Genomic DNA, 21,201 nt, shown 5'->3' on the forward strand with positions numbered 1-21,201 from the left:
CGGAGCAGAGGGTGTTGGGTAGCGAGCCCAATCTTAGATACCCAAGCGTCGGGGTTAACTGCCGGATCAATGGCTGCCGTGGGCTGTGTTAACTAGTCCCTAGCTGTTTTCTCGAAAGAGAAACTTGACTGCAATGCCGCGTAGCGGTCATTGTCATGATGAGGCGTTGCCTTACCGCTTGGCGGTTGAATGAAAAATGATACACATAGAGCAAGTAATAAAATTTTGTTTGAGTGTCCCATACTTATTTAATTTTGCAATTAAAATAGAAGCATGGCATATGTGTATAACATGTACTTGTAATGTGGATGCTAATATCATTTTTGCATTTTTGTAGACATGCTAAAGGATCATTGAGATCGGTATGTGAAGCATGGCATATCCAGTATGTGAGATCTAGAAAGTGTTGCCAAATCTACGAAATGTTTGTAAGCATGCTTAAAAGTTATGGAAGCATGTAAAAGCATACCAAGAGTGATATATTGTAGTCATGCTTAGTAGTAAAAGCATGTAACGACTCTAATTGCGAGAGCGTAAAAGAATAAGATAGTGACTTATCTTGTGCCGATTTGGAGGCTAGTGGAGTTGGCCGAGCATGACGGTCCATTGCTTGTGGCGGATCGTTGTAATAGGGGATTGATGCTTTTACCGCTTGAGGGGGTGATCGGTGGTTATGCCCCAAGCCTTGGAGTCTATATAAGACCATATAGCACAAGTATTATATGCGAATTTAGACACAAGTAGGATTTTTGCCAGATGACATATTCATATATTATGAAACGAGTAATATCGAGTGTCCAACGATAAATGTGCATGCTCGTATACAACATGCATGCTTGCAAAGCTGTCATGATATTGAACAAGCATAAGGCTTAGTTACTGCTGTATACAACATAAATTTTGCATATAGCCTTGAGACGTGAGAAATGAAGGCATACATGTATCATGTATGTGTGTACGGGTACAAACTTATAGCAAGTTTAATTGTACTTCTGATTATAGCATATCATGCAGCATAAATATTTGTGGTTAGTGCACAGGGGGACCACGTATAAAGTATATCATGATGTTGATAATTGATGGGCATCCTTGCTCCATTTCATGCATGCAATGAGAGCGTGTGACACATATGTGGTTATGTGTGTGTGTTTGCCTCTAGACTCTAGCATGTCTATGCATGTGACATGATAGCCATGTATTAATTGCTTTAATTAAGAAAAGAGATATATGAGCAACTGTCATGGCAATGATGCGCATTTGCAACATGAGTACAACTATATATGAATTTTTACTAAGATGATGACTTTTATAGCGTGTGAACATGTGTGCATAGAGATGCGTCAGAAGCTGGCAGTTTTCAAAGCACAGCACATGTATGTGATGCTTTTGTCAGTAAAAATATATATTATACGCTTGGTCACGAACGTGCAGCATACAGCAAACATATATATATAATATTATATATGCATTGGCCGATTATAGTATGCACATGTATATGCTTTAGCTTTGCAGCACCGAGAGAAAACTTAGAAAACTCATCTGTTTTGCAGCTTGTCAGAAAGAAGAATTTCCAGTTTTCCAGCTCCAGGCGCTGATCAACGTTTAGGTGAGGAGACCGGGAGCGGAGGTTGGGTGGCGGAGCTTGGGCAGCTGATCCCTGGCAGGCGGTAGCAGAGGCTTGCTTTGGCCAGAGGTGCATATCAGCGGAGCAGAGCCCTTTGGCCAGTGGATGAATTTTCAGCGGTGGAGGGCTAGCGGTCAGCGGAGCTCAATCGGTGGCTGGGGTTGGCCAGCGGATGATTTGGCCAGCGGCGACTGGCTGGCGGAGGTTTTACCGCTAATGTCTCGTAGCGGTGCTGCAGCTCGGCGGAGAGTCGGCTGGAACTTTGCTCGATGATATATTGTTGATGATCGCCGACTTGCAACACTGCTGCCATCACTGAGGAGCTGGGGTTCAGCGGAGTATAGTGTGGCGGAAGATTTTCCGGCAGAGGTTGGCTAGCGGTGGCAGCTTTGGTCGGCGGTGGTGATGAACAGATCATTGTTCAGCGGTAATGGTGGAGTTACCATGGTGCCCAGAGTAGTTTTCTGGGTGTGGTAAGCTATGGTGGTGGCTGTGATTGCAGCGCACCGATGGAGCTTGATGCTAGCGCTGGCGGGTAGTGGCCGCTAGGCTTTGGTAAGCGGAAAGGCTCTTAGCTAGCGGAGATAGTCCGATGGAGCGGAGCCTCGGAGTTGGGCGGAGCTGTCCAGAGGAGGACGTCCAGCAGTGGTTGAGCAGCGACTGTGACCAGCGGAGCCGGTCGGCGGTACTCTTGGTGTCCAAATGAGGCTTGGCTTGGTAGCGGTGCTTTCTCCGTGAAGCTTTGGTCAGCGGTGAAGTTTTGGCGGAGAAAGCCTTGCCGGTGAAGTTTAAAAGATTGGTGGTCGTGCTTGCTGGTAGGCTCTAGCGGAGGAATATGCTAGCGGATGTTTGGCGGAGGCTTGGCTCGCTAGCAGATCGGAGGTTGGCTAGCGGAAAAAGTGCCGCTGCTGGTGCTCTAGCGGAGCAGTTGAGCAAAGCAGTGAAGGAGCTAGCTAGCAGTGTTGACTGGCGGAGCGGAGAGCTCGAAGTTCAGCGAAGCGTTGGTGTCCAGCCGAAGCTGAAGTTCAGCGGAACATGAGTTCGGCGGAACTGAAGTCTGGCGGTGTACAGTCCAACGGAGGTGCTGATGGTGACTGAAGAATGCTAGTGTCCAAAGTAGACCTCTGGGTGTCCAGAGAAGATTTGCACCAAAATTTTTTTTTTTTTTTTTTTTTTTTGTAGTTGGCGTTGACCAAGTGAATAGTTTAGCGTTGACCTTTTTTGAGTTGGGCGTTGACCAAAAGTTGATCAAGCCTTGATGGGCGTTGACCGACCCCGCCGGGCGTTGACCGACTCCGCCGGGCGTTGACCGGCTCCGCCGGGCGTTGACCGGCCCCAATTTGATGTTAAATGAGCGTCGACTCGACATTTTCGGGTCAAAGTTCGTGGTAGGTGACGAAGCCTTTGTGTTGGCTTCCCACAGACGGCGCCAATGTTAATGCTTTGGATCCGTTGGGGATCTAATTAACGATAAGTAAGAGAGAGAGAGAGAGAGAGAGATTGACACAAGATGTATAGTGGTTCGCCTCCGCATGAGCGGGAGACTACGTCCACTTGAAAGCTATACTAGTGTGTCGAGCCTTTCGGCCTAACAAGATTACAAGAGATGTAATGAATCTGTTGAGTTGTGGGAGGAGGCATTCCTTTTATAGATGAAGGAATGCCTCTCATTTACTTGTTCTTCGATGTGGGATGACTAAAATCACTATTCTAGTCTAGAAAGCCTATTTGTGAGGGCAACTTGGCAAGGCCGGAAAGGTGGCTTCCCGGTGGCGGATTTGTGACTTCCGGATACCGCCGCGTAGCCTGAACATAGGGCTACACGATGCATGTCTCGGTTGGGCCTTGCCATGTCTTGTGGATGTCCCAAAGTAGGTGTTACTTATGCTTGGTGATGTAGTAAATACTCCATATTGTTGGAGGTATGTACACATATCTTTGATTTTGATTGCAGCTCGGAGCAAACCCAAGAACTTGCCAAACAGGGGACATGTGGAGATGGATATTATTATTATTCTTATTTTGAGAAAAAGAAATTGCATTAACTACGCAATTGGGATGTTTACATCAGCTATAAGTACATCGGATAGCTATTGTGGCCCATCCTCAATCCAAACTTGAAATGCAGGATACATAAGCGCATGCTTATTACATTTCCTAGGAATATAAATACAAATAACTTATTGGAAGAAGTGGAAAAGTGTCCTCACTTCTTCTACTAAAAGGCCTTCAATTGACCAATCTGGGATATCACCATTTAGTTCATTGATCACCACCTATCCATCCATTTCTACAATGATATGAGCCAAACCAAAACCCGCCTGATGAATGGTCTGTAGACCTAGAGCTGCTGCATAAAGCTCTGCAGCCTTAACACTAAATCGGCCCGCCATACCTTCAGACTGCAATATGCAGTTCCCCATTTTCATTATGTAAAACAGCTCCCAGACCTTTCAAGCCTGCAGCAATATCTAGTGCTCCATCTACATTTAATTTCAAGAAGGGGAAGAAAGGCTTCGTCCAATATTGTGGACGATTCATAGTAGAGGAGGATTGAATTGAAACATCACGAGCCGACCGAAGTTCTAGAAACAAGGTCTGAATTTGAGAAAATAAAAAATGGGGATTAATGTACTTACGATGGAATAGCTCCTCATTCGCTCCTCATTCCTGGCCTGCCATATTCTTCGACAAATCAACACCACCAAAGCCAACTCTGTTTGCGAAAGAATGGAAGAAGCAAAACGGAATAGGTCTACAAAAGTTCCAGTATTCCAATTTCCAACAGCCTTTTTGAAAGGAGTAAGCACCCAAACCTGCCTTGCTTTTGTACAAGTCCATAAAGCATGAAGAGTAGTCTCTGTCTCTCTGAATACAATTTGCAGCGAGGACATAATGGAGAGGAAAGTAGATATCGTCTAAATAAGAGAAAGTTGCAAGGAAGAATACCCTGAACTGCTCTCCATAAGAAGATCCTTGCTGCCCCTGGAATTTGCAGACGCCATACCAACCTCCAGATCAGCCTGAGAGACTGAGGTACTTTCACCACCCAATGCTCTAGCCTTCGTATCTTGAGCCACATGATAACCACTACAAACTGTATACAATCCCTTATCCAAACACTGCCTAAGGTACTTTCTCATGTCACCCTGTCAACCCTCCCTCTCCCTCTTCCTCATACATTGTGTGCAAACTTTACCAGGCCAAGGAACTGGATTGAAACACCGAGAATTTTAATTTTGCCCTAAAAAAATAGTACATGTAAAGAAGAAAAGCATACAATTTTACACACTTTTCTCATCTAATGTATCTTGATCAGATAATATCTTCCTGCAGAAAAAGTGGATTACATTGTTCCAGTCATGAACCGCAGAATCCAACGTCACCTGCCCTTCCTTTATTTCCTGCAACAGCTTTACCATCAGTTCACAGCCCTCTGCACATTCCTTCACCAACCTCTTAACCTCTCTGTGTACAAATGAAGAGCTCCCTGTGTATCATTTTGAAGCACCTTTGATCGGATCAGTGCCTCATAACTGCTTGCATCTAGCTGGATACCAGCCTTACGAGCATCTCTTAATAGTGATGCTGCATTTCCTGCTTGGTTTGCTTCACAATATGCTTTAAAAAGAGCGGCTTATACGGAAGAACCAGTTCTTACACCAGCCAAGCACAGTTCATCAAGAAGGTCATGTGCCTTGTTAAACCATCCAAGCGATATGCATGAATTAATGACATGAACCAAGGCTGAATCATCACTGGAAGCTGGGGAAGCTTCTTTATCTGCCTTTATAAGAAAGGCAGCCAAATCCTTGGTTTTGTCTGCTTCTAGAAAGGCCTTGACTAATTTCGCAAATATTTTTTCAGTTGGCTGGAGGATACTGTGGTCAGTTATTACCAATTCAACTTGGCTCTGCAATTTAGCTAACAATGCACCCAGCACTTCCTTAGCCTCAACCTCAAGTCTCAAGAAATTTCTATCCCTTGAAAACTCTTCGTAAGATAATACAAGATTACTAGGTAACCTATTGTCTCCATAAGCATATGATTCTCCATGGCTTGAATAATGCCAGGATCCAGAATTAACTCCATGAGGGAACTTGCTTCCCCTTCCAGCAGCATCAAATACCAGCGTTGCTACTGCAAGAGAACCTCTTACTTCTTTTGCTTTCTGCAGCATTTCCAAAACCATGTTAGATGCAGAGTCTAAATCCCCGAATTTCAAATGGCATGCCAGCAAGCAATTGTAGAACTGGCAAAACTGGACACCACTTAGGTTATGGGCTTCATCTACGTATCTTTGAAGTTTTCTAAGCTCATCTCTCCATCCATTTCTCTCATATATTTGTGCCATTAATATCAATAAGTTAGCATCCGTTTTGATACCAACTCGAGGCATCATGTCAAGGAGCTGCTCTGCTTTCTTAGTTGTTCCACACAAGAGACAACCAGCCAAAGCAATGTTGAAAGCAGTAGTATTAGGCTTCATAGCAATCAAAGGCGCATTACACTTCTTACGTGGGTCGACCCTGTGATCTTGGAACAAGTAACCTATCTCAAGAATCAACTCAGCAGCAACATAAGCCCCTTGAGCTGTTTGAGACATGTATCACCAAGACAGCAGACCAAGCAGCAACAGGAGGGTATTCTTCCATTTCTACCATTCTTCTCAAAACAGTCGATGCAGGAACTGGTAACCCAGCTCTCGCAAGACCAAAAGAAACATAAATCAGCGAGCTTCTCTCCAACAAGTTCTGTTTGTTTTCCCCAATAGCTTGCTCTACCAACCCATAAGCCTTCTCAAGCCACTGAACATCAGAGCTTTCTACAAAACCCGCTAAAAGCTTATTAACAACAGATTTCCTAGGAAACCCATCCATCTGCATATACTGCTCATAAAACTTCCACACGCATCATTTAGTCTATGCTCATCAACTGCATTTTGTATCTCCACATTTAACTTAGCCGGGTCTCGAGCCTGGACCAAGATTGTTCCAGCCATAGTCGAAAATGAACCAACTTCAGATATAGACTTTTTGGGTAATCTCAAAATACAATCTTGCACAATGGACTTGGCCAAACAATGAGAAGTAACAGACCCAGAAACATACACAACATTTGAATAAGCTCGAACCTGAGATTCAAACAACCCAGCTAAACTCAAACTAGCATACGATGCTTGTACAACATATAAAACACAAGGGCAAACTGAAGCTCTCCCGTGGCTGAATTTCCTCGCAGAAAGCATCTTAAGCAGACAGAACACAAATCCAAAATCTAACTTAATATTCAATTCAATTGTTCCTGATCAAGTTCACGGTGGCGGGAAACCCATAGTACCAATTAGTAGCTAAAGAGTTGTAATTTGAGAGCAGGCAATAGAAGGAAGGATGGAACCTGAATCGTCGCCGGAGTCGATACCAGAAATTGTGACCGGCGGCCGCTCGCGTTCGAGTTTGTGAAGAAACAAACCGAATATCTTTGAATGAACCGGCGGTAAGGGGCGAATGACATTGAATAGTGAATATAGCGAATTAGCCATATAAAAGCGACTTGCTTTTGAAATTTTTTTAAAGCCGTTTATATCTTTTCTGTGAGCTGCCTTCCTATTTAATTTTTGGAAGAAAATAAAATATGGGTTTACTACTTTACTTAGATTTTGTAAAAAGTGGGGAGAGTTTTTATTGATGATCACTAAAATAGAGGATTTCACGAAGATTTTCTAATCAATGGTTTGGGAGACTCACTTTTCGATTACACTACCGCAAATAAATTGTTAGATATTTATGTATACATGAGTAGATTACTTCTAAAAATTTTCTTCCAAATTATTAATTGTTAAAGTATCGAACTACATCAAATCAATGGATAAACCAAATCTATCAAATCTCTGAACCGTTCATGTTCATAAATGATAAGTTACGATTATAAATGTCTTAACGATTTTCAACATGGTTGAAAATTTTCATAAATGATCTACACATAAATATTTAAACATCTAACAGTTGATTAGAAAGTTCTCATGAAGTGTCCTCATTTTAGTGGTCGTCATTAGTAACTCCTCCTTGTAGGGTGGCCGCAACTAATTTCTCAAATAGAAATGGATTTGTTTGAACGTAGGGCTGGGCGTTTTGACCTGAAAAATGGGTTAGGACCAAACTGCTCGGTCCGGTTTTTCAAATGAATCCGAACCAAAAAATGTTTCCTTAGATCAGCGGAAAAAAAAGGCCTGAAGAAGTAGGTCAACTTGATAGGTGTCATTCGTTTATAGGGCGTTTGAACAAGTCTAATATACATATGACCATAACTAATTTCTCACCCTAATATAAATACGGGTATTCGAATCCCAATTCTGGGATTCATCCCTTAGACAGTGAGACCAAATTCTAATTTCATTCAGAAAACAATCATCCCTTTCCATCATTCCCAATTATTGGATTCATCATTCATCCCATTCCCATTTCCTCACTAAACCCGACTCTCAATCTATTCGAAAAAATCTTTCTCAAATTTCAGTTCATTCCTCAACTCTCTCAATCTCTCGATCTCTGGATCTCTCACCATCCCTGATTCTCAATCTCTCTCAATTTCTCCGAGTTGGTGTACCTATGGCTATTGATGACAGCAATGGGCAGGAAATTGTGCTAGCTATTGGAGAAGAAGAAGGCCAACCTAGTTAACCTATATCTTCTCTTCCTCCAAGACCAACCAAGAGCAACGATGAGAGAGAGAGATAGAGAGAGCAGAAAAGACACCAGTGAAGCCGCTAAAGGCAATAACAAGGTCATGGGTCTGGGATCACTTTGACAAGTTCAAGAAGTCAGTTTTTGAAGTAATTGATAAAAAGCAGATGAAGGTTGGGCATGAAATCCGAACAAGGTTGGCACTAATGATTTAGCATGTGATTCTTCTTTCAATGTAACTAGTGCACTTCAGAGGCACATAGAGAAAGGATGCAACCTGTATCCTGGTAGGACTAATCTAGAAGAGGGACAACAAGTTTTCATTAGTGATGGCACATCCGATCCCTCTATAGCGATGAACTACCATTTAGTCACATAGAGAAAGATGAATTTAAAAGATTTTGTTCAGTATTTATTTACCATGTGATATCTCATCCTTCTTCACATGCTAGATCGAGAGATTCTTACGTGATTCTTACGTACCACGTGCAGGTGAGGCAGCCCAATCAAAACTTAGAAAATTTTAAGTGTGTTATAATTTATCCTTAAGTATTAAAATGAAATACCTGAAATACCTCTTGCATGTTCACTGATTAGGTTGCCATACCAGCCACGTGGTACATTAGCCCTACGTAAAAATCTCTTTGCTAGATCTCTTCCTGTCCACATCTACATTTTGTTAAGTAATAAAGATACAACATTTATGTTTAGGCACATAAATATTGTAACCCATATAGCTGAGAAATTTTTCTATGCTACAGACCTACAGTTGACTTTCCAATGATGATTCAACAGATAGCCTTGTATTTAGTTTAATTATAAAATCCATTTTTTCATTATTATGGGGAAAGACCTTTTTAGGTTCCCTTCATCTTCTTGCCCAATCTTCTCCAAAAGAAACCTCGTCTGAAGTGGACGATGGCACGACGACATCTCCGTCGAGATCAATCATGTTGGAGTCTGCTCTCTCAAGGCAGAACTTGCTATTGCTAGGGTTGTATTTCTAGAGACCATCAATGGGGCTGACATAGAACACTAATTGGTTCTGGAAGATTTTGAGGAAGAAGACGATGAAGCAGGCGATGTAGCTGAAGGTGAAGGCGTAGGTCCAAAGGCGGCGAGAGGAGGTGAAGAGGAAGGGGAGAGTGAAAGATCAGCGGCGGAAATTTGTGTTCATCGGATGAGATAAACAAAATAATCAATAAGTTAAATCAAATTAATCAAATAGGATTCAATGTTACCTCTTCCTCTTTACCCAGATTTTTTTTTAATCTGATAACACAGAAATCTCAGTAATAGAGTATGAATTGTTAAGCAATTTAAAAGCCCAGACTTGAAACTACCCAGATTACCCGTTCAAAGAACTGCATAAATATATCAATAAATGGTTTTAGATTTGGGAATGCTTTGCATGTTCACAGCAACATGCATAATCTCAGTAATATAAATCGTAGAAGAAGATGATATTGAGATGCTAGGCTTGTAAAGAGGTAGGAAGCCAAGATGAACATAGATCAGAGGTAGGAAGCTAAGATGAACACGAAGGTAGGAAGCCAAGGTGAAAGACCCAAAAAAGTCTTTTTCCCCTATAACAAATCAGTTGTATATTAATTAAATTAAATACGAATCTAGGTGTCAAATTATTATTGGGAAGTCAAACCATGTCAGCATTGTGACATGGCTTGACTGTAGTATAGAAAAATTTCTCCATATAGCTACAAACCGATATTCACATTCATAGAACTGCATTTACTGTTTTAGACCCACGAGCCACCCTAGTTGCCATTCCATTTAAAATTTCATTTAGGCGTGTAATTGTGAGGAAGCTTTTGGAAATGTATGATGTAAAAAGAGATGTTGAAGTTAGAATTATGCAATCACAGTCTATCTCACAATTGATACATTGACATTGGTTAAAATGTCAACTACATGGTGGTGAAAGCACATGTTATTGATTTTGGGTGGAGAATGCACAAAAGAATCTTAAATTTTTGTATCATTCCCAACTACCAAGGCACAACTATAGGAAAAATATTATTTAGTCTATTGGAAGATAGATAAGGTGTTGACAGGTGAAGGTTGGTAACCCTATTGGTGGCATGTTGGTATTTTTGTATGTCGATAAAGCCAATGTGCGTCTTATGTAAATTTTTGTTTGAGTTCAGGTGAATAGTGATATGTGTAACAAGTTATGGCAATAGAGCCTTCAAGCTTTTGTCGATACTCAATAGTGTTAGAGGAGGTGGTTTTAAAAAAAAAACTATAGAGCCCATGTGGCCATAAGACTTTTCTCAAAAAGAATTTCGTCTCCAAAAGACTTTTCTCTCTAAGCGCCTCCTTGTAGCCCCATCCTTATTCCCTCATTCGTCCGGCGACACGTCCTAACAACGTCGTCGTCGGACGGGATGTGTTTGTTGGTTCTTCTTGCTGCTCTATTGGTCTCTATTTTGGACTCTGGTTCTGAAAGCTGTGTTAAAAATGGGGAAGCCAGTCTGTCTGGCGGGGTTTGAGCGTTTCCTAGAATGATGGTGGAGGGATCGTTGGGGGAAGACGGTTGCAACTGGTCGCAGTGCCGGGACTCAAGGTCTGGGTGATGGGCTCCTTGGGGGGTGGAGATTGGGGATCGATCTGACTTTGGTTTTTTGCAAGCGAGAACGGAGATCATTATGGTTGGGATTATTTGCAGGCGAAACCAGAGATCGATCTTCCCTGACTGGATCGATGGCTTGCAGGTTGGGACCGGAGATCGGTTTGGTCTAGCATGTGGCCAATTGGGGTCGTTGGCTCAATTCCGGCTGGTGGTTTGGGTTTGACGGTGGTGCTGCGGCAGCTCGCCGGCGGCTATGGTCTTGTGGGGATGGTGGTGCGAAGTTAGGGGGGAGACATGAATGTTCATGGGCCTGGCATAGTCTTCTCCCAATCTTAGATGGTTCTTGGGCCTGGGTTCAGGAATTGGGCCCAATTTGGATAGGTATGGCTTTAGTTTTCATTTACCTTGTTTTGTTAGTCGTTAATTATTTACTGTTTTCAATAAGAAGATGTGGGCGTTGTCCCAATATAGGCACCTTGCGTGCCTTGATTGCTCTAGTTAGGCGGCGAGTTCCTTACTTTGTCAAATGGTCGCAATCTCCTATTGGCATGATGAAACAGAGTGTCGCCGGATTAGATTCCGTGCGGCAACATAGTAGGAAAGTTGGGCTATTTGCTATGATGCTTTCCCTTTATAGAGTTATCTTTCCGTTATGTCACTGCTTTATCAAAGCAAATAGAGTTGCCAGACATGCACTCTTTGCTAACTAGTGCAAGTTAGAATACATTACTTATTGTAATATGGGGTTAAGGCTCTACACACACACACACACGTATATACGGAGCCGTTTGAGAGCGGACGTCTGCAACCCAGAAAAAGTGCGGACGTCGCTCCTCCGGCCTCAATCAAGCTTTGATGGCGCGGCGCGGAGCGGCTTACTGGACGGAGGCCAGGGGTCTGCGAAGCCAGTGTGCCGTCTGGTGGAGTCGCCGGCGAGCGGTTTGCAGCTCTGTCCAGAACTTGTAGTTGCAGGTGAGGTCGCCTCCCAGAAACCTGCAACCTCGACCTCCTCCTACCTCGATTACTGCCCAGAAGCAGTCTGGGATGCTTCTGGCGTCTGTCCGGCAAGCCCCTCGCCACCGTCGAGGCCTAAAAGCTGCTGCTGCGTAGACATCCGCACTTTAGCGATAGTGCGAACGTCTGTCTGTGATCCGACCTGTATATATATATATATATATATATATATATATATATATATCGAACTTCCAAATCCCATATCTAAGCTCCAAACCCAAATTGCTTCACCCTCCAGACCCATCTAACCTAGGCCTCATCAAAAAGCCCGCGGATCAAGTGGGCCGATGGAGGCCTGCCGGCCCGCAGGGCTTTTGGCCCGGCCCGGCCCGTCAAAAAACCCGCAAAGCCCGCCTTGGTGGGCCGATGGAGGCCCGCAAAAAAGCCCGCAAAAACCCGGCCCGGCCCATAGGCCCGGCCCGCCAAAAGCCCGCTAGGCCCGGCCCGTAAAAGCCCGCAAAATATTATATATATATATGTGTGTGTGTGTGTTTATATATATGTGTGTGTGTGTGTGTGTGTGTGTTATATATATAGATATATCTATATATGTGTGTGTGTGTGTTTATAAATATATATATATATAGACACATATAGATATATATTTGTGTGTGTGTTTATATAGATATATATATATATATATATAGAGAGAGAGATATATATATATATATATGTATATATATCAATATATCATATATGTGTGTGTGTGTTTATATATATATATATATATGTGTGTGTGTGTGTGTGTGTGTGTTTATATATATATATATATATATATTTATATATAGAGAGATATATATATATATATATATATGTGTGTGTGTGTGTGTGTGTGTGTGTGTGTTTATATATATGTGTGTGTGTGTGTGTGTGTGTGTGTGTGTGTGTGGAAGTTCTTATACTATTATACTTCTATATAAAATATGTGCATATATATATTCTAAATATCGGTTGACCAATCCGATCGGATTCGAAAATATGGTGAAATTGGCTAAATTTTTTACCACACTCATAATTTATTGTAATAAACTAATCCAACGGTCGGTTTTTCCATTTTCTTTGAATTGATAGGGGTTGCTCTTTGGAGTGTTTGATATATAAATATAGGTTTATAAGAGTAACTACGTTTGACCTAGTTGATCGAATTCGAAACGAAAACCAAATTGGCTGGATTTTCTACAACCACCATAAAACATTACAATCTCTCCATCGAGCGGTTGGTTTGTCTGAATTCATTTTCCACTTCATGGTTGCTTTAGAATGAACTTAAACAATTTAAATGCAATGTATAAGTCATACAACTTTAGGAATAAAATTGGTATAGTCCAATGTGTTTGTAATTAAAATTAATTTTTTTTATCTTATGTCCACGCACATCCATCGATGGAATATATACAAATGTGATGTGAAAAAATAAGCACGTTTTGCTGTTGTCACGCCATCGGTCAACCAATAAAACATATAAGTGACTACGGTTTACCAATCCGATCGGATTCGAAAATATAGTGAAATTGGCTAAATTTTTTACCACACTCATAATTTATTGTAATAAACTCATCCAATGGTCGGTTTTTCCATTTTCTTTGAATTGATAGGGGTTGCTCTTTGGAGTGTTTGATATATAAATATAGGTTTATAAGAGTAACTACGTTTGACCTAGTTGATCGAATTCGAAACGAAAACCAAATTGGCTGGATTTTCTACAACCACCATAAAACATTACAATCTCTCCATCGAGCGGTTGGTTTGTCTGAATTCATTTTCCACTTCATGGTTGCTTTAGAATGAACTTAAACAATTTAAATGCAATGTATAAGTCATACAACTTTAGGAATAAAATTGGTATAGTTCAATGTGTTTGTAATTAAAATTAATTTTTTTTATCTTATGTCCACGCACATCCATCGATGGAATATATACAAATGTGATGTGAAATAATAAGCACGTTTTGCTGTTGTCACGCCATCGGTCAACCAATAAAACATATAAGTGACTACGGTTTACCAATCCGATCGGATTCGAAAATATGGTGAAATTGGCTAAATTTTTTACCACACTCATAATTTATTGTAATAAACTAATCCAACGGTCGGTTTTTCCATTTTCTTTGAATTGATAGGGGTTGCTCTTTGGAGTGTTTGATATATAAATATAGGTTTATAAGAGTAACTACGTTTGACCTAGTTGATCGAATTCGAAACGAGAACCAAATTGGCTGGATTTTCTACAACCACCATAAAACATTACAATCTCTCCATCGAGTGGTTGGTTTGTCTGAATTCATTTTCCACTTCATGGTTGCTTTAGAATGAACTTAAACAATTTAAATGCAATGTATAAGTCATACAACTTTAGGAATAAAATTGGTATAGTCCAATGTGTTTGTAATTAAAATTAATTTTTTTTATCTTATGTCCACGCACATCCATCGATGGAATATATACAAATGTGATGTGAAAAAATAAGCACGTTTTGCTGTTGTCACGCCATCGGTCAACCAATAAAACATATAAGTGACTACGGTTTACCAATCCGATCGGATTCGAAAATATGGTGAAATTGACTAAATTTTTTACCACACTCATAATTTATTGTAATAAACTCATCCAACGGTCGGTTTTTCCATTTTCTTTGAATTGATAGGGGTTGCTCTTTGGAGTGTATGATATATAAATATAGGTTTATAAGAGTAATTACGTTTGACCTAGTTGATCAAATTCGAAATGAGAACCAAATTGGCTGGATTTTCTACAACCACCATAAAACTTTACAATCTCTCCATCAACCGGTTGGTTTCTCCGAATTCATTTTCCACTTCATGGTTACTTTAGAATGAACCTAAACAATTTTAATGCAATGTATAAGTCATATAACTTTAGGAATAAAATTGGTATAGTCCAATGTGTTTGTAATTAAATTTTTTTTTTTTATCTTATGTCCACGCACATCCATCGATGGAATATATACAAACGTGATGTGAAAAAATAAGCACGTTTCGCGGTTGCCACGCCATCGGTCAACCAATAAAACATATAAGTGACTACGGTTGACCAATCCGATCGGATTCGAAAATATGGTGAAATTGGCTAAATTTTTTACCACACTCATAATTTATTGTAATAAACTCATCCAACGGTCGGTTTCTCATTTTCTTGAATTGCTATATGTAGCTCTTTGGAGTGTATGATGTATAAATATAGATTTATAAAAAATTTGTGTCTTTAAAAATTTATTTATCAATAAATTAGTATCTATATATAAATATAGATTTTTTTGGGTACAATATAGTTATATAAATCTATTATCTTTGGTTGTATTTGATCATTATCCATTGAATTTCCAAAGCTTGATTAAAAAAAAAAAAACTTGTGTCTTTAAATATATATTTATAAATAAAGCCCGCAAGGCCCGGCCCGAAAAAGCCCGCAAGGCCAAGCCCGGCCCGGCCCGAAAAAGCCCGCAAGGCCCGCTTTATATGGACGAGCTTGGATCCTTTGATTTTTAATAAAGCCCGGCCCGGCCCGGCCCGCAATTATTTAAAAATATAACAAGGCCCGGCCCGGCCCAGCCCGTTGACGACCCCTAATCTAACCACCACCATCGAAGCTCCAAGTCTGGGTTTATGGAATCAAGCTCAGACTTCAATCTTCTTGCTCAGGTTCAGACTCCATTATCGAATCAAGCTCAGACTTCGTTATCGAATCAAGCTTTCAGACCTTTGCAATCCACACAACTCAGACAGTCAAACCCACTTAAAAAATAAAAAAAATTAAATTATGTCACCAGAAATATCTATTGTGGGAATTTCACCTATTTTATTCTAGCCTAGAGGTTTAACAATATTCTAAAAAGATGATGGTATTGCCTTAGTTTCCATAAAGCAGAAAACAAATGGTTTGTAGAGATTATTGAGATAATTTGGGCAAGTTTGATACAGCTGTGATTATAAGATGAGTTGGCTAATACTGTGATATGAAAAAAAGTAGATATTAAGTAAAGCAGCTGAGTGTTTGGTAAATTAGATTTTTAAAAGTGCTTATACTACTAAATAAAGTAGCAAAGCATTTTACATAACTTCAAATTAAAAGTGATACAATAAAAAGAATTTCACCTATTTTATTCTAGCCTAGAGGTTTAACAATATTCTAAAAAGATGATGGTATTGCCTTAGTTTCCATAAAGCAGAAAAAAAATGGTTTGTAGAGATTATTGAGATAATTTGGGCAAGTTTGATACGGCTGTGATTATAAGATGAGTTGGCTAATACTGTGATATGAAAAAAAGTAGATATTAAGTAAAGCAGCTGAGTGTTTGGTAAATTAGATTTTTAAAAGTGCTTATACTACTAAATAAAGTAGCAAAGCATTTTACATAACTTCAAATTAAAAGTGATACAATAAAAAATGATTTGCTTTCATAAGTTAGGTTGAGTGTGTTTCTGCTTTTTGCTCTAAAAATGCTCTAACTTAAAATAAAAGCATATATTTTCAATTTTATTAAACACGTCATTGTCTATTGCAGGGGAGGATTCAGTGCACCAACGTGCACTTGCACCAACATAAATGAATGGTTAGATTATATTAAATACAATCTTAGGTTATTAATAAAAATATTAATTATAAATATCAATGATTGAGATCATCTTATAAGTGTTGGGTCATTTGCACCGTTGGTGCATAGAATAATTTCCAATCTATTGCTTTTAATTTAAGTTGTCTATGAGTTTTTTCCAAATGCAGGCCAAAAGAGAATATGAAATAAAGAAAAAATCATCATTCCAAAGTTAAGTTGTCGTTAGACCGCTCTGCATTTGTTCGTTGTTTGTCAGCTTAAGAAAGAAAGAAAATGTGCATTTGTCCATTGTGAACCTCTTGTTGCTCCTATTTGGGCAGGTTTTAATGTTGCTAGACTTGATGACCTTTGGTGGAATATTGTTTTATCCGATCAAAGAAAAAGAAAATTGGCATTGAGAAATGAAAGCTTATATAAATTGGGCCATTGGCAAAGCCAGTAAAATTCAAAGATTAATTCACCATCTATCTCTTTGAAAAAGTCAAACTACATAGCAAATTAGCAATGCTAGCTGATCGAAGTCACCAACGACACACCTACGAGTTCTATTCGCGTTGCACCAATTCATTAAATAGGGTCACATGCCTGTACAGCACAACAATCAACCTCTCATAGTTTTGGCAAAACAAGGTTGAAATGCTGCAAATGCATGCATGAAAGCAATTAATGGGCTACCAGGATCGGGACTGAACACCACCAACCATCTCTCTCTCTCTCTCTCTCTCTCTCTCTCGTTCTGGGAATTGATAACTAGTCTGATCTTTAGGCATGCCATCCATGACTGCCTCGCCTCTCTACATCGTCCATATGCTCAACCAGTCCGCTCTATTCTTCGACAATAACTATTTGAGGATAATTATCTTTATAGCCACAGGTTTGAATTCCAAGACATTCAGGAGAGTGCTGCAACTTCATAATTTGCTGAAAGAAACGACTACGGTTGATACACGATGTCATACATGATGTTGAAAAGCTTTTCTAGCTAGCACAAATGGTGAGTAGAGGTTAAGATCATTGAGTTAAGATAAATTAGATTATGAGTTGGATTTTTGACTCTCTAATATTTTAAGAAGAAAAAAAATATCTCTCTCGACAGTGGTAGAGTACCTAAGAGATAAAGGAAGGAGGGCAAAACAGTCAAAAATAAATAATGTAAATAAAACTGAAAAATAGAAAAAAAATGCTTTTGGGGAATATAAAATGAAAACTATACTTACAAGAAAATTCTATTTCAGTATAACTTAGAAGGAATAATTATAGTAGAATTAGATTTTTGAGACATTTCTCTTAAAACAAAAGTATCTGATTGTATTATTGAAGCATGATTAATACATAGTTTCAGTACAAGTTAGGATAATGAAATGCATGTACGTACACCTCTAAAATGAATACACCCTAATTAGGTCGTGGTTTACAATAGGACGGAGCATTATATTGTACCCAATGTTGAAGGTAATTAGACTGTAAGTAGTTTGAGCTTAATTAGGGGAAATCATATGGATACACTAATTAATTTTTGGTTGGTAATGCATAATCGTAGGTGGTGGACTAGTGCTACAGTATACACATAGTGATCGAAGAGAGTTGTGGAAACTTCAAAACTTCAGATAGAGAGAAAAGAAAAAAAAAAGTGGAGAGGATACACTCCCAAAAAGAGAAGCCAGAACGAGGGTGCAATTGTGTAAACATTCCAAGAAAGCTTGCAGGACGCGCAAAAAGTTGGGAAGTTAGTAATTTCGCATTTACTACAGTGTTGGAGAACAGGTGAAAACATTTATTACATTCACAACCACTACCTCAATTACCAGGCCTATTAAACCTCAGCCCATTAACACCAGTAGCAGTAAATTCACCCACACCACCTCTGATCTCTCTGTAGTGTTTCTTTCTCCCACATTCTCATCTGAAACAAACTCACAAACACATTCATTCATGGCTAAGCACTACTTTAGGCTATTTTCTTCTGCTTTGCTTGTTTTGTCCTTCATGGTGGTGCAGGCTGAAGTAGTTTGGGGTCAAGATGGTACTGAAAGGAGGAAAGAAATGGTGCCTGCAATGTTCATATTCGGAGACTCTCTGATTGACAATGGCAACAACAACAACCTCCCTTCATTTGCCAAGGCCAACTATCCCCCCTATGGAATCGATTTCAATGGCGGACCAACTGGTCGTTTTAGCAATGGTTACACCATGGTTGATGAAATAGGTAACTCCATCTCTGCTTCACTTCCTGCATGTCGCTTAAGACTTTTGCTGATGAAGTAATACTCCAAGTCTTTGAGTTTGATTAATTTACGAGTCTTGGGATGGACTATTAGTATTACTTTTTGCTCCAATACTCACTACTCAGTATCTTAGGATTGGACTGTTACTCCACAAAGTTTGCATCTTGTGGGAATTACATTTACTCTAGTTTCGTTGGATTGCTATATACATCAATTGCATATACATAGATTTGATTTGGTTTGCGAAATTCTTGCATATATGTGATCAACAACATGTGAGAAGTTCTTATGAAAAGCTGGGAGTATGGTACTCGATGTTAGCCCAAGTGCTAATAAATGTGGGAAATGAATTGGGATTAGGATAAGTTGAGAGTTCGATCGCCTCCCTGCAATTTAACAGAGAAAAGAGAGCAGCTTTCCATTCATTAATTTGACAGAAAATCAGGCAGTTAGTTTAAATTTAAGTAAACCATATATTTTGAACAAATATTAGGCACATATTTCCTTCTTCTTTTTTTTTTCCTTTTTTTTTTTTCTAAATTTGTTAGTCTCATGTCTTGGGATTTTGTAGCTGTGGTTTTAAACTCTTTTGACATAGTATATAATATTTGTATACATGCAGCTGAATTGCTAGGACTTCCTTTAATTCCTGCGTACTCTGAAGCTTCTGGAGATCAAGTGCTTCATGGTGTCAATTATGCATCTGCAGCCGCTGGAATCCTTGATATCACTGGCAGAAACTTTGTACGTACTTTACCTTCATTCATGAAATGATTAGCTACATTACTATTTGCTCCTTTCCTAATCTTGCATTGATTAGGTAGGCACATATGATGCTTGCTCGAGCTTTTGCATGCCTTATTCCACCATATCACTAGAAGACAGTTTCCTCATCTTAAACTAAAAATATCTGCAGAACACCATTAGATTTATGTTTCACATGTTGTGCCCTGCGATAGTACATTTAAACTCTAATCGACTTAGAGAATGTTGAGATTGACACTTAGACAACATATATATGTAGCTACAAGCATGTGTTATCCTTGTACAACCAGCCTTTAAACACAATCTATGAACGCAATTTACTTGAATAATTTGGTCTGGAATCGATTGTTTTTGTCAGGTGGGTCGCATACCCTTTGGTCAACAAATAAGCAACTTCCAGACTACAGTTGATCAGATAACGGAGACTCTGGGTGCAGATGATGTTGCCCGGGCCATTGCAAAGTGCATATTCTTTGTTGGAATGGGCAGCAATGACTACCTAAACAATTACCTTATGCCCAACTATAACACCAAGAATCAATACAATGCTCAACAATTTGCTGATCTCTTGGCTCAACAATACACTCAGCAACTCACTGTAAGAACACCTCTCTTTGATCAATGAGTAATGCTAGGAAGACCATGTTCTTAGACCATATTGTCGACAGTGTGTTTGATGGGATTTGATTCAATCTCATTGTATATATAGACGCCTCCTATCTCTACTAGAGATCTAGTCCAGAATGTGCCCAAGCTATGCTAAATAGAATTTTCTTGGTAAAGCTACACTTACTAGGCTGTTTACTAAAGTTTGTTCAGTTTTTCATCTTTCTAACTCTGAGCTAGCTCATTTTAAACTTCATTTGTGTAGTTTGGTATAAATTCAGCAACCTTTGTAGTTTATTGTTAATTTACATCTTAAAGAGACTAGAAGATCTAAGAATTGATCCGAATATGACAACTAACAGAGGCTCTACAATCTTGGTGCTCGAAGATTTGTTATTGCTGGAGTTGGGAGGATGGGTTGCATACCAAGTATCTTAGCCCAAAGTCCAAATGGAAGCTGCTCAGAGGACGTCAATCGCCTTGTTCTACCCTTCAACGCAAATGTGAAGACAATGATCAACAATCTTAATACCAACTTACCTGGTTCGAGGTTCATTTACATTGACATTGCTCGAATGTTTGAAGACGTCGTCACCAATGCTAGAGCTTATGGTATGCCTTGCTATTATCTAAATCGGTCTCATTCTTTATTAAAAATTAGCTATATAGAGATTAATTTTGTTCTAAACTTTGTACTGGCAATAGGATTCAGTGTTGCGAATCGTGGATGCTGTGGTATTGGGCGTAACAGAGGGCAAATTACATGTCTTCCAATGCAAACACCGTGCCCAAATCGTGACCGGTACGTGTTCTGGGATGCATATCACCCAACTGCAGCTGTGAACATCTTAATTGGCAGGAAAGCTTTCAGTGGAGACCCTAGCCAGGTTTACCCCATGAACATACAGCAGCTTGCCACTCTTAACATTGAAACCAATTAGCTAATGAGTGGACTCGTCATCTGAAACTAGCTAGCTAGGAACTTTGGTTCTAGTTTATCATTTGGCACAATCCATTTTGATTTTGCTACTTTGTCTAATCGTCCATGTACTATGTACTGCTTACTACAATCGCATCTACGTATTTTAATTTTGGTTTTGATGATGTTATTACAACTGATTG

The 21,201-nt window shown here is 39.6% G+C and overlaps 1 protein-coding gene and 1 pseudogene across 2 annotated transcripts; one reads left to right on the plus strand and one right to left on the minus strand.

Moving 5' to 3' along the window:
• Positions 1-3,606: 3,606 nt before the first annotated feature.
• Positions 3,607-7,158, minus strand: LOC112175273 (annotated as a pseudogene).
• An 11,177-nt stretch (positions 7,159-18,335) lies between these two features.
• LOC112179283 (GDSL esterase/lipase At1g71691) lies at positions 18,336-21,173 on the plus strand. Of its 2 annotated transcripts, XM_024317663.2 has the most exons (5): positions 18,336-18,689; positions 19,331-19,452; positions 19,832-20,071; positions 20,442-20,691; positions 20,785-21,173. In XM_024317663.2, exons 1-5 carry the CDS (start codon positions 18,416-18,418, stop codon positions 21,018-21,020), a joined length of 1,122 nt encoding a protein of 373 aa, XP_024173431.1. In that variant the 5' UTR covers positions 18,336-18,415; the 3' UTR covers positions 21,021-21,173. The 2 variants fall into 2 exon arrangements, with proteins under 2 accessions (XP_024173431.1, XP_024173430.1); XM_024317662.2 differs by having other exon boundaries at positions 20,442-21,069.
• The last annotated feature ends 28 nt before the right edge of the window (positions 21,174-21,201 follow it).

The sequence above is a fragment of the Rosa chinensis genome, chromosome 7 (genome assembly GCF_002994745.2).
Source record: "Rosa chinensis cultivar Old Blush chromosome 7, RchiOBHm-V2, whole genome shotgun sequence".
Classification (NCBI taxonomy): Eukaryota; Viridiplantae; Streptophyta; class Magnoliopsida; order Rosales; family Rosaceae; genus Rosa; species Rosa chinensis.